At 42.9% G+C, this 14,984-nt stretch overlaps 1 protein-coding gene across 5 annotated transcripts in view; it reads right to left on the reverse strand.

The window, feature by feature from the left end:
* Positions 1-14,984, reverse strand: part of cpne2 (copine II) — a 273,889-nt gene that overhangs the window by 233,097 nt on the left and 25,808 nt on the right. For 4 of the 5 annotated variants that reach the window (XM_063066745.1, XM_063066743.1, XM_063066741.1 and 1 more), the window contains one exon: positions 13,603-13,666. In XM_063066745.1, the coding sequence (XP_062922815.1) occupies positions 13,603-13,633 (31 nt within the window). In that variant the 5' untranslated portion in view covers positions 13,634-13,666. Of the gene's footprint in view, positions 1-13,521; positions 13,667-14,984 lie in introns of those variants that run through there. The other variant, XM_063066744.1, reaches the window with a different exon arrangement.

Genomic DNA, 14,984 nt, shown 5'->3' on the forward strand with positions numbered 1-14,984 from the left:
TAACGTTTTTCTTCCGTCATCATATGTATGGAAAAGTGTACTTCCTCCTTTTCCTACGGTTTCTAAGGTGAGCTCCAGGAAGCAGGTTCCTCATTTCCCTTCTCCGATTCCATTCACAAATTCAGTTTTCAAGAAAACCTGTTGAGGAATGTCAATTCCAGTTTTGTGGAATGTCTTCCAACACTTCCAACTTTCCTGAACAAATAGAAAGTTATAAAGGCAGCGCTGGAAACCCTCAGCAACCCAAAGAGCATCTCTGGAAAGAGATAGGGTTAATATTAACAGTCAGCTGAAGGATGATCAGATCGAAATGCTACTTTCTCCGCAGATGCTGTCTGATCTGAGCATTTCCCTCAATTCCTGTTTCTATTTCCAGCACCCGCGGTCTCCTGATTTTCAAATAAATAGGTGTGCATCCTTCAACTTCCGGTGATTATCGTGGAATACAGGACCCCCATTAATATCAGCTTTTTTCCTCCATTGTTCAGTAGTCTCACCTGATCACGACATCATGACTGAAAGCACTGTTTCATTTTATTTAATTTGTCAAGACCTCAGAACTATCGAACTCTTCAGAGGTCAAATACAATTAGCCTTCAAAATACTTAAATGGCCAGGTAGCTCAAAGCTTTTAAGGACGGTCCATGAACCCATTACCTCATTATTTCTCTTTTGCACTGTTTTTACAATTCTTATTGTAACTTACAATTTTTTTATGTCTTGCACTGTACTTTTGCCACAAAACACCAAATTTTGATAATAAGCTTGATTTGGATTCCAGCTTCCCTCCCTTACCACAATCCGCCTAAGGGACCCTCATGTTTTAGGTGCCTGCAGCCTCAAAAGCCATTCTCCATTTCTTAAAGAGAATGATTCCGGGAATGAAAGGGTTAACATATGAGGAGTATTTGAAGGCTCTGGGCCTGTACTTGCTGAAGTTTAGAAGAATGAGGGAGGGTGATCTCATCGAAACCTTCCGAATATTGCAAGGCCCAGATAGTGTGGATGTGGAGACGATGCTTCCCATGATGGGGGAGTCTGGGACCGGAGGCACAGCCTCGGAATACAAGTACGCTCCTTTAGGACAGGGGTGAGGGGGAGTGTCTTTAGCCAGAGGTTGGTGAGCCTGTGGAATTTGTTGCCATAGTCGGGTGTGGAGGCCAAGTCATTGTGTATGTTTAAAGCGGAGGTTGATAGGTTCTTGATTAACAAGGGCATCAAAGGTTAAGGGCAGGAGGCAGGAGAAAGGGGTTGAGGGGGATAGTAATTCAGCCAAATTTGAATGGCAGAGCAGACCCAATAGGCCAAATGGTCTAATTCTGTTCCTATGTCTTATGGTCTTAAGGAGGAAGCACAATGTGATTGCAGGAGCAGAAGGAAGTTTGCTGAACCAGGTGCCAAGGCCTCAGTAACATCACATACAAGAGGTGGAGAAAAGGTGGTTGGGGAGGGAGGGGAGGAAATGAGATTTGGCTGCAGAGGCCCAGGAAAACCTCCATACAAACTGAGTGGTGTGTGTGAGCCTGAGTGCCCAGATGAGTACCACATGAAGGTCAGTGACTGGTGATTGGATGCACAAATGCCAACACTCACTGTGCACCACTAGCCCAAAACACTGCTCCCTGAGCTACACTTTCAACACCCACCTGTCGTCCAGCATTGCTGGGTGCACCTCACACACTGCTCCCCAGCCATCCCTCTCAACTGGCACACACTGGCCAAACCCACCGCCAAAAGTAGCAGTCAAATACGAGACACTTGTGTTTACCCCGAGAAAGACTACCGTGACCATGAAGCCTTGCGCGGGCACCTGTGTGCGCATGCATGACATGCGTATACGAGACGTGCACATGCGTGTACGTGCCGATTTTTTTTTCTACAAATCGGTTTTGGCAATTCTGTTCAGTGAAACTACACTGTACATACATTATTTCTACTTTATATAGCTGTGTATTTATCATATCATTCTTGCTTTTACTATACATTAGTGTTATTTTAGGTTTTGTGTTATTTGGTAGGTTATTTTTTGGGTCTGGGAACACTCAGAAATTTTTCCCATACAAATTAATGGTAATTGCTTCTTCGCTTTACGCCATTTCGGCACAAAAGGTTTCATAGGAACGCTCTACCTTAGTGGGGGAAATACAGGACAAGGGCGGTTCCGTATGGGAGAAACCAAATTAGTCCAACACATGGGATGTCCCGGCAAATACGGGACAGTTGGCAACCCGACAGCTACCATCTCCACTCCTCCCCCCCCCCCCCCACAATAGATGCTCTTCTTACATTGCACATCAGGGTGGCAAATAAGCAGACAGGGAAACAGCTAGTGCTGGAATAATGTCATGGAGGAGACTGCACTCACCATCAGTCACTGAGACTGTGGTCAGTGAAAGAGCTAAAACAACAAGAACAGCAATATATAATCCTCCCTCTAGCTCTCAAACTCCTCTGATTGATAAGCTGAGGATAGTATTTATGTACACGTCTTCCTTTGCCTTCCAGCTCTCCTCAACTCTCACCTTGTGTCCTTTCCCTCTAGTAAAGCTTCAGCCTGCCCGGTCCAAGAAAAATAAGGCACCGTTACAGACCCTACACAATGCGAAGCGAATGGTGCTTTTAACAGGCACCGCCACTGACCCGACAGTGAGGGGTGGCGCAGTAGCCTAGCGGTCAGCACAACACTCTACAGCAGCCAGCTGTAAGATGCAGGGTTCAATTCCCAACATTGTCTGTAAAGAGTTTCTACGATCTCTCCATGACTGCGTGAGTTTCCTGACCCTCACACCTTCCAAAGATGTGTGGTTAGGACTGGTGAGTTGTGAACATGCATAGTGACACTTGTGGGCTGCCGCGCTGATTTTGACTTGAGGCAAACAATGCAGCAGCTCACTGGTTGTTTCGATGGACAAATAAAGCTGATCTTGTCCAATGACCATCCTGTTCTGAACTCGTAGCTGTGGCTGGAACATCTGGTAGAGTTTAGTGAAGTGGGGACATCTCACCCAATAATCTTTGCAAAGGGTTCAAGGTAGGACATACGCTCCAGGAATACTCAAATGCTCCTGCCGGAGAACCCCTCCATTTCGATCTCCTCCCACCTCCAGGGGCACGTCCCTTTCAGCATTTCCTTTACCCCTTCTTTGCGCCATAGTCAAACATCTGCATGCATGTTTCGGAGAAAACTCTTCGTGCCCTGGCATTCTACCCCTTGTAGATTTTAGCAATTTATGGGAAGCAAATATAGACGGAACACAAGTCCTGCTGTCTGAGGTTAAAGGAGGGTCTCTGAGCCTCAAGGTGCAGCGCTGGAACAAAACCAGCACCTCATGTGTTTGATGTCACATAGACACCTGCTCAACATTGCTTGAGAAGACTCTAGCCATACACTCATTAAAGGCCTCACTAACGTGAAGCCCATCTGACTTACACCACAAATGTATGTGTATGTTGTGACACTGCTTTGTAAATCCCACCAGCACACAGCACGAGGCATCGGAGTTCAGATTTTACCTCCGGTGTCCTCTGTAGGCCAGCTTGTACATTCCATCCTAGTGATCGCGTGGATCTCTTCCGGGTGCTCCGGTTTCCTTCCACATCCCAAAGGTGTGCGGGGTTAGCAGGTTAATTGGTCATTGTAAATTGTCCCGTGATTAGGCGAGGGTTAAATCTGTGGGTTGCTGGGCTTGAAGGGCAGGAAGGTCCTAAACTCTGCTGTATCTCTAAATAAGTAAATCCTACAAGTAGGAACCACACTTAACCCCATTGTCGCCTGTTATCTTCCTTCTTACAACTTGAAAGACAGTGCTAGTGACTGCTTGGTGAATAATTTCTGTTCATTTGATCTTGTGCGTTAACCAGCTGGCTGAATTATCTCAAGTGCAGGAATCGCCATTAAGGAAGCCACACACACAACATTGTAATGCTAATACAGAGCTAGCAACCTAGGTTCAATTATCGGTGCAGTCTGTAAGGAGTAGCTGTGCTCTGCCCTGACTGCATGGGCTCTCCCTGGGTGCTCCGTTTTCCTCCCACATGCCAAAGATGGACTGTTAACCGGTTAATTGGTCACATGGGTATAATTGGATGGTACAGGCTTGTTGGGCTGTTACCCTGCTGTATCTCCCATTTTAAAAAACTAAAATGCTGGATCACAAGATGAAGGGAAAAAAAAGTACAATTGACACTTCAGGCCAAGACCTTTCATCAGTTCTGCTGAAGGGCCTTAGCCTGAAATATTGACTATTTTCCTCCAGAGCTGTTGGCTGACCTGCTAAGTTCCTCCAGTACTTCGTGTGTTGCTCTAGATTTCCAGCATTTGCAGAACCTCTGGAGTCTCTATTAAGGAAGCAGCTGTTTTGAAACGTGTTCAGAACAGAATTTTTTTCCAATGGCTATCTTGTTGCTGGAAGGAAGTACATGCTTGTTGATGGTCTCCAGGCTTACTGAGCAGAGAAAGCGAGGAGTAAGTATGTTAGGTTGCACAATCACAATGAAATTAGATTCAGCATAGGAGATGACAAAAAAATGACAAATCACAGTGTTTTATCTAACTAAATGAAAGAAAAATTAGCATATGGAACTACAAATTAGTAATAGAGAGATTGAGGTTGGAAACAGGAAAAGCACATGCTCATTCCAGAGTAGAGAAAAATAATAAGGCAATCTTGAACAAGCAGGAAAATCTGATCAAATTGAAACTTTTTAAAAGCATTTTGTAATACTACATATAAATTAAGAAAAAAAATGGGAGAAAAATGACAGTTGGGAAAACTACAAACAGAGATTTGAAAGGCTAAATAGTTTTATTCTGGTTGATCTTCCAAAGAATTGCACAATACAAGGGGGTAATGGGGAAATGAATTTGAGAGTTAAAAGACCAAAGGACTGGGCAGAGAAATTGGTCGTTGTAATCAGGAAGTAATTGTAGCAGGCGCTGGAGACTACCCAAGAGAAGTAACACCAAAACATTATTGAATGAAAACCTTTAGAAACTCCATATACCATTGTGACCATTTCCTTCCCTTGCCACAGCCATTTCCCCAGGCTGAAGCAATTCATTTGCAGTCCTATTTATCAACTGTATATCTGCTGAACTCAGAGCCACTTAACTCTGTCTCTTTCACTGTCCAAAGTAGAGAAATTTTATCCTTAATTCTGTCACCAATAAACCTAACTAATCAACACTCCCCTTCTTCACCCTCTATGAACTTCAGTTCTTCCACAGCTCTGACATTAAATAGGCTATCCCCTGCCAAGCCCCCACACTGTGTGTAAGAATAATAAATCTATATTGGAGAAATTATGGCTTCTTGATGCAAACTGGACCAACATGTCATAGAATCAGAACTACAGCACCAAAACAACCCCTTTGGTCCATCTAATCTAGGCTGAACTATTATTCTGCCTGGTTCCATCAATTCACACCTGAACTATAGCCTCCACAATCTTCCCAACCATTTCCCTATCCAAGCTTCGCTTTAACGTTGAAATCAAACCCAGATTCTCCACCTCCACTGAACACTTGTTCAACACTCTCACTACCCTCTGAGTGAAGTTTCTCCTCATGTTCCCCCTAAACATTTCACCGTTTACTATTAACCTACAACCTCTAGTTCTAGTCTCACTCAGTGGAAAAAGCCTGCCTGCATTTTTCCTCTGTACCCCTCAGTTTTGTATACCTCTGTCAAATCTCCCCTCATTCTCCTATGCTCCAAAGAATAAAGTCCTAAACTATTCAATCTTCCCCTGATACTCTGGTCCTCAAAGTCCTTGTAAATTTTGTCTATACTCTTTCCATCTTATTTATAACTTTCCTGTAGATAGGAGAGTCCAATGCAAATTCCTCATTCTTTCAGTCATACTTCTACGACTTTATGCTGTCCAGTCTCTGACATCTTTCTATCTCCACCAACATTTCTTATCTTAGACCCTTGTGGATCCCCTCCTCCCTCATGACCTGAACTATGAAAATACTTAGAAATAGTGAACAAAGTTAACATTAACAGGAGTTAACATTTCTGATTAATGACCCTTCCTCTGGTGACTAAAACCGTTTCTCTCACTACAGATGCTGCTTGACCTGCTGAGTATTTCCAATGTTTGTTTTTAAAACTCAAATCTCCAGTAGTAATGGAGTTTTGATTTTTAGACACAGGTTATCTATTCCTACCACTGGAAAATCTATATTTAACAGGCACTGTAAATCAGCAATATTATGAAATATAATTTTAAAATACTTCTGTCTCTGCTGTGTTAGAATTAGCAGACACATGGAACAAAACAAGTCCTTGTGAATATGTCAAAAGATAATGAGGTACGAGTGTCATATAATGGGGCTCAAAGGTCCCACTGAAGAAGCACTCTGCATACATCTAATTTATCTCCCTCGATATGATCAAACAGGTTGAGACAATCCCTTGCCAGTGCACAAAAGGTGGCTGCAACAAAAAGCAGCAATGCAAACTGGGCTGAGATAAACTATCAAAAATATTTACATAACTACAAAGAAAGATTATGTAAACAGGATTGGGCGGATCAACCAGCTGTACACAGCGTGTCCTGGGTAAAGCACAGTGAGTTGTATTCAGCATCGCTACTACATCACTGAGCTTGATAAAGAAGAGACCTAGTAATTAAAATAGAAAAACAACAATCACTTGTATTTAATAGCTTTTGGCGAGGATATACGATAAACAGACTGGTTGATTCATCTGTATGAAACACTTATGCATTTATGGGTGAGGCTCTTTCATTTGCCTCAAAATTCCTGTCTTGATTCACATCTTCTATCTCCTTTCTAATACTTATATTAGCTTGGATCAGTTTCAACTCATGTTTACTACTTTATTGAGCTTTTAAAACTGTTGCCCACTTCCTCTTCTCCTAAGGGTACCTCTCACTTTTGCACACAGTGAAGGTGTGCTTGGATCTCCATTTGTAATGATACTGGGCTTGCTGACCACAAAGTTCTAAACTCAAAGACTGTAAACCCCAATGGATATAAATAGCCCCTAGAACCCTGACTAAAGGAAGGCAATACTGTAACTACCCAATCTTCAAAGACCAGTTCACTTCAGTGTTCATTCTCCAGGGCGAGTTTAGCTACCAACATCCATGATTTGAGTGGTGGGTCCCCTCTCCATACCAAGCAGAAGGCCTATTTCTTGCTGAACTGCATTCATCAATTTCTCTTGTGCCTCAGTTTTTTGGGATAAACACAAAAGGTTTTTCATTTTTCCGGTTTACATCTATTGTATAATAGTTTTGACAATTGAGCACAGTCAGGCATAAAAGCTCTAACACAATTCACAGTCTAAGGGTTGATTGTAAAGCTTTTAGGGTCTTTAGATATCCTATTCGAATGACTTTCTCTAAACTCAGAGGTTAAACCACATCCCTGAGTGGTAATTGTCATACCTAGAAAATTTACATTTGTGCCAGAGTTTAGAATTTTTAATGTTAATTACATAGTTTCTGCCTGTCCCTTTCAAGAGTGGGTGTGACCAGAATCCATTGGCCAGATCTATGCAAGATTTATACTTTTATGAGCAATCCTTGCAGTAGTTGCTGCAATTTCTGCTGCTGTATCAAATTTTGCTAAAAATACGAGCTTTGTCATATGGAAAGATGAGACAAGGAATGCCATTGTCAGATGGAACATTTTGATTAGATTTGTTGCTGAAATCTCCTGTGCAGTTTTTACTACATTAACATTAGCCCTCTCCTTCTTTACATTTTATTTTCCCAGAGCTGCAGAAGGGGGAGTGAATGTTTGGGATGGGGTCTGTTCCTTTGTATATGTAGAGGGTGAAGGTCGAGGTGGGCCTCCAGCTATGTGTTCAGTTTCATACTCTTCTCCATAGTATCGATGTTCCCTCTGTCCCACAAGGAGCATCTTGGTCTCTTCTGCAAAGACAGGGGCTGCTACTAAACACTGGGCCAATGACTAGAGCCCAGCCATCTAGATTGTGGGTGAATATCTTTTCCTAAGGCAGATTTCCAGGGAAGTTTTTTTTTGTTGTTGACATCTTCCTTGCTGAGGGGCTGGTGTAGAAGAAACTCTATGAATGCAATTGACCCGAGGAATGAGGTAGGCTTGATGACTTTGTTATTGACCCTGCGTTCACTTTAGAGGGAAAGGGGAAAACCCTGTGCCTGCAGCTCATTGTGTGGGAATAAGCAGTAACCCTGCTACCACCATGTAGTGCACAGGACCCCTTTAACAACCTCAAATTATTCTTGTGTCAGGTACTGATTAAAGGCAATTCCACACATGATGCAGAGGATTTCACTAAGATACGGGGAAACATTATAGATTTATAGAATGACCCAAGTCTCAGTCTGCCCTTGACATTTGTTTTCCAATCTTAAGCTGCTATTAAGCCTCATCTTTTGACCATTTTACTCAATAGAGTACCGAGTCCTCTGTATACATCTCCACCATTTATTTCTTTAAAAATCCACGCATATCTGATATGATTTCCACACTCATGCGGAGGTGGTAGCAAGGTTATGGGAATTGTTGAATATGTTGGGGAGTATTGTAGGTTTCAGCAAATAAAACAAAGTGAGGCGTTTTATTATTAATGAAACCCGTAACACATTTTATAGAACTCCTAAACACAAAAGCGTGCTAAAAAATCATTATGCAACACCATCATCATGTCAGACCAGCCTCCTAAAGCGAAGCTCCAACACAACGATGGTGGTGAATTATGTACATTTCTCCCAGTTACGTTACCCTACAAGTACACCCCGCTCCTCCCATAATTCAATAAAACTGAGATTGACAGCCTGTCTGGAGCACAGACGAGCCGTCTGCCTTGGGTCCTGTGTTCCTTGGGTGGAGGAACGGCTGGTGCCTCTGGCTCTTCCAGAGTTGTACTGACACACTCATGGTCACGTTGTGACAGCAGGGACACATCAGTGGAATACTCCAAATCTTGGTGGGCTGATTTAAGGCAATCTACCAAAATATGTCTAGATTTACCCCACTTATCTATGATAAAAGTCTTTTCTCCCCATTTCCGAACACGGAACAGGCCTTCGTAAGGGAGCCTAAGGGGATGTTGATGTGCATCATTGTGGACAAAAACAAATGAGGTAGAGTACAAGTCAACAGGAACCCAAGAGTGCTGTATCCCATGATGGGAGGTAGGAATAGGTGTAAAGGAATTGAGTTTACTGAGGAGGGTGGAATGCTGTTGAGAGGCCAACCAGGTGCTGGTGGCATCAGGAAAGAAATCACCCGGCACTCATAATGGCTGTCTGTACACCAACTCAGCAGCAGATGACTGCAGGTTCTCTTTTGGAACTGTTCTGAGCCCCAGCAGGACCCATGGGCGACGATCATGACAAAACTCATCGGTCAGGGAACCCCTCAGAGGAGGAGGGATTGAAGGAGCGCTGAAACCGCTCGCACAGGCCATTGGACTGCAGGTGATACGCTGAGGTTCTAGGCCATCGCAGAAACTCAAAAAGGCCAAAAAGGGATTATCACAACTGCTTTGGAAATGTCCTCTGAGCACACAGGCACCTGATAGTAGCTCCTAACTAGACTGACTTAAGAAAAAAAAATTAACTTTTCAGCTAAACATGCAGAAAAGTCTTCAAATTGTGGGACCAGGCAACAATCAGGAGTAGTGGCCTCAGTAAGGTGACGGTAACCACCACACGGGCGAAGCCCAGGGGCTACTCAACCAGCATACAATGCCAAGTCTTTCCATGTTGGCAAACTCAGCTTTAGCAGTTGGCAGCTTTTCTGGGTCGAGTCCACGCACAAGGGCATGGACTGGTGGGCCTGTTTTGGGAATATGGTGCTCAACGCCATGCTTTGTGACTGTAGTGGAGAATGTGGGCTTGGAGAGGTTTGGGAATTTGCCCAGCAGTCGAGCGAACTCGCATGCGGAGGAGCACGTGCATGACAGAGTCGTGGGGAACTTACTGGGTAGCTACCCTGCTGCCCCCAAAGTCCATGACATCCACAAACCAGCATTTCTTAAGATCAGCTAAGAGTCCTTGACACTGTATCAAGCAGAGGTCTAGGTATTTTAACTAGGACAAAGTCCCATGTGTAACGTTGCCCACTGAACCAGAGCATCAGCCATTTTGTCCCATAGGTCTGGATCTTGCTACAGTCGGCAGCCTCCAGCAAGGTTTCATCCCTCTTTACCTCCTGCACAATAGGCGATGCCAGCAGCACACTCAATTGAGCACCCCTGTCACACAGGAAGAGTCGCCCTGAAAGGGTGTCCATAATGAACAGTAGACGACCCTGGCAGCTGGAACCCACGGTGTTCACAGACCGCTGATGTCCTGATACACTGGCGCTGTCAAAGCTGCAAGAGGCTTAGTATTTCCTGGTGCTTGTGCCAAAGTGAGAGTGGTTAAAAACACAGGCCCAGCGTTGGCTGTTTCTCAGCTGCAGACGTCCTTATGCTGGGACCTTGCTGACTGGGCTTATTGAGGTACAGGAATGAAGAGGAATGATGCACCGCTGCCTAGCTGAGTGTAAACCATCAGCCATTTTAGTAAGTTCCCTATAGTCCTTCACGGGTGCATTAGCGAGGGCTATGTGAACTTGATCAGGCATTTGCAGCATGAAGAGTTCTTTAGAAACAAGACAAGGATGGGGATCTCCCAGGAGACAGAGCATACAGTCCATTAGCTTTACAGGCCTAGCATCACCAAGACTGGGTAGGGAGAGCAACTCAGACTCCAACAGTCCAAAAGTCTGTGAAAGATGAGTTTTCAGCAATCGGTATTTATTGTGTTCAGGCAGGTGTTCAAGCAGACTCACCACTCTCATCACCATGGAATTGCTGACCAATGCTACCAGGTAGTACAATTTGGTGTCGTCCGTGGAGATTTCTCGCAGAGCAAACTGGGCCTCAGTTTGTACAAACCAACTGATGGCATTTTACCCCCAAAACTCTGGCAGTTTCGAAGCAACTGCATTGGCCAATATGTTCAATAAATCTGCTTTAGAATTGTTCTATCAGGGTCACCAATGTAGGTTTTTGCAGATAAAACAAAGGGAGGCATTTTAGGCTTAATGAGACCTGTAACACATTTTATTGATCTCCAAATCCTAAACGCAAAAGAACACTAAAAATCTTTATGTAACAATGTCATCTTGTCAGGCCAGCCTCTTAAAGCAAAACCCCAACTCAATGTCAGTGGTTGGGAATTATGTACATGTCTCCTAATTACATTACCCTGCAGTATGACCAGCCCTGCAACCTCCCAGCATTTTGAAGCAGCCACTTCAGAATTCCTTCAGCATTGGCTGGAGACGTGGTGCATACTGCCTTCAAACTCTGAATAGCCCAAAGTTCAAAAACCTGATGGAAAGTTTGTACTGTGGAAGCTACAGTGGCTCTCTATACAGAAACCTGTCCCTGTATTCTTCTTTTACTGACTGCAGTCAATCTTTTTAGTAATTCTAGTGCACGTTCCCAAGCATCTGTTCTCCATGGATCATTACTACTTCATGCGTGCCCAGAAGGTGTACACAATATCCCATGCATCGGGTTTAAGATATTGGTCACTCAGATTTTAATCAAACAAGTATGTGGTTCCCAACTGGATGCTTGGTTTCTATCCAAAATGGGGCCAATTTGTTGTCTTCAGGCACGAATTATTGCTACGTGGTGGGATCCGGTACAAATTGTGGTGGTCTGAGTCCAGCAAGTTGTACAGCAAGGTTGGTTGGTCTAATCTACCTCATGTTCTACCCCTTCATCAGTTCAGTCTTGACTTGAAGAGTAAAATATTCATCGTGTTCAAGTTGAGGAACAGTTGGGGTACTATCCCATTTTTCCAATGGTTCAATTTAATATCAGAGAATCTATACAGTATACAACCTGAAATCCTTACTCTTCACAGACATCCACGAAACAAAGAAAAAGAAACCCAAAGAATGAATGACAGAAAAACATTAGAACCCTTAAGCTCCCCGTCCCCCTCCCCCCCACTTCAGCAAAAGCAACAGACCCCTCCCCATAACCCACCATACAAACAATAGCAAGCCCTCAGAGACCATGACCCAGAGTACATCAGCAACCACCATCCATCCCAATACTTAGAGCTCGCAATATGCCCTCTCTCTGACTAATGAGAGATATTGCTCTTGGCACAGCGAGAGGAGAGGCTGTTTCAATGTTACAATCTGCCAATACTCACTGTTCCTGCTATATTATTTACACATTCATAATATTGATCCCCATTTGACAGTGTAACTGCTAGGAACCAGGATATCAACCATTTTATAGTACTATGTGCTGTAGCACCTGTCGAGAGCTCTCTGAGTTGGGCTACTGCTAAAATAATTCTTTCTAAAATAATACTTTTGGTATAACATGACCTTGATGATGCAGGGTTTGCTGACTACAAAGTTCTAAACTCAGACAAAGACTTGAGCCCTGTTGGATATTAATAGCCATGAGTCCCCTCACTTACGGGAGGCTATATATTGACTATCCAATCTTCAAAGACTAGTTTACTTCTCTGTTTATTCTCCACTGCGAGTTTAGCTGCCAATACTCACTACTTGAGCAGCGTGTCCCCTCTCCATACCAAGGAGAAGATACTTCCAGCTAACAAAGTAGCTTAAACACAGGTTATTTATTTTCAGTGACACATATATAAATCCAAGCAACATTCTTAAAACATACTTCACATTCACTGAACATTTCTATTTTGAATATTTCCAAATTACAAACCATTTCTAAATCAAAGAATATTCAAAACACAAGTATAATTCCTCTAAACTAAAAAGACATAACAATGCAAAAGAACAAATCGTCCATTGCAGACATCAAAGCCAGAGGAATGGATTCTAATTCACCCCGTGTTTCTCTCATGCTTCTTGATGTTCCTACCCAATTCCTAATAAGCCTGGGTGAACTGCTCTCTACATTTAATGCCCTTTTTCTTTGACACTTGGGTGACTTCGCATGTATATATTTCCTGAGATTTCCTTTTTACCGAAACAGTCTAAAAGCTTTTTGGAGATACAGACACCAGCTACCTACATTTAATGCCGCAAAGCTAACTTCATTGAGTACATACATATTCCAACTATAAATACATCAGTTATTTGACATGCCAAATTAAATCATTCATCTGGTCTGCAAGCTTCCTTGAACTAATGTGCTTGAAACAAACCAAATTAAATAACCCATTGTCTTATACTACACCCTCTTGATCAGCAAAAAAAGGTTGTGAGTTAATAGTCAGTTCCATAGAAAGGGCTTATTTGCTGTTTTTTTTTAAACTTCAAGCTGATTACTGCTCGTCATTTACATTTTAAGAACTGAAGATTGATTCCCATTTACAGCCAGAAGCTAAACAACTCATATAAGTGATAGGTGCTGTGTTTAGAAAGCCAAGCTTGGCAAAGCACAATGTCCACTAGCCCAGGAAGTGAATATCCACCACATATTGTACAACCTCAAGTACACTGAACTGCAGAGAAAGATGAACACAGTGGGATAAAGCCCAGCTCAATGCACTAACCTGCTGCATTTACTTCAGGTCCAGATTGTGCATGCAATACACTGTAGTGAGTTAATTTTGGAGGAACTTAAATTTTGTTACCTTTTGTCAGATTGCAGGAGGGAGGATGCATCCAAAAGAGCTCAGAACTGCAGATGCTGGAAATCTGCAAATAAAAACAAAACATTGCTGAATACACTCAGCAGGTCAGCCAATATCTACAGAACTGTCATTTCAGGTCAATGGCCTTTCATTAGATGGTGTCCAACTCATCATGTAGTTTTAAAATTTACCTTTTTCCATTACAAAAGAAATACAGTTTGGGCCACTTAAACCCTGTTGTATCTGTATACTCTAACACAAACTCAAAGCAGCCTCTGTCACTAAATGACATGCACATATGTAATTTCCCTGAGGGGGGGTGCCATTCAAACTTAAAAGGTCACATTATAAATAAATATTGAAATCCTTTTTCTGTTTATTTGCATTCATCTCATATTGCTCACACAAACTCAAGAGCTGAAATTTAAACTCTTCCAATGCATCTACGGTTCTACTGCTCGAGCCCCACAAAATGCAAAAGTTAAATCAGCAATTGGAATGGAGATATCACATGACAGAATTCTCAGTTTCTGTCCATGTTTGGCTACTCCTGTTCCATTTGTCCAATAAACTGCCATGCTTTTCCCCATTTCTCAGTAGTCTTCACAACATTACATTTGGCATTGTGAATATTACAAGCAATAACATTGACAGATAAGGGATAAAATGGGGCAAGCCTCTTTCACTTTACATTTTATAACTTAAAATTCTTATGAACCTTGAAGGAGCCTCCAGACTGGTTCTCATAGTTTGCATACCCCAATCTCTTCAATCTAGACTCAGGAAAACCTTTTACATCTACTTATGTACTTAGTTATTAAAAACCACTAAATCTTTTTACTTATAAAACAAAAAAAAAGTGCTTGGCAAAAATTTTTTCTTAGGCTCTTATAGGTACACTGAAGGAAGATGTTAGGGGAAATGTAATGCAGAGCTTATATTCTTTTACTGGTAGTGTGGTGCAGAGGCTCAGTGAGACAATGTTGATCCCACACAGATCCAGCGATCCAGGCTCAGCCCTGACCACAACTCCCACTTCGACATTGCACACGTTCCTTGTGTCAGTGAGAGTTCCCTCCTACATCCCGAAAGCGTGCGGGATGCTGGGTTAATTGGTTTCCTAATACACGTGGTGGAGATACATCTCTAACAGAGGAGGTGTAGGGTGCTACTCCCCTCCGCTAGCCCGCAAGTCACCCTTGGGCAAGGTGTAGCACCTGCTTAGATCAGGGTCACGTGAAGCTATGGGAGCAGGTGATGGGTGGTCGTAGGAGCACCTGGTGCACCTCAGAAGAAAGCAACGGCAAAATACTTCTGCAGAAAAATTTGCCAAGTTTAATCATGGTCTTGGGACCATGATCATCTACATCATACAACACCAC

This window comes from Mobula hypostoma, chromosome 14, assembly GCF_963921235.1.
Source record: "Mobula hypostoma chromosome 14, sMobHyp1.1, whole genome shotgun sequence".
NCBI classification, from domain to species: domain Eukaryota; kingdom Metazoa; phylum Chordata; class Chondrichthyes; order Myliobatiformes; family Myliobatidae; genus Mobula; species Mobula hypostoma.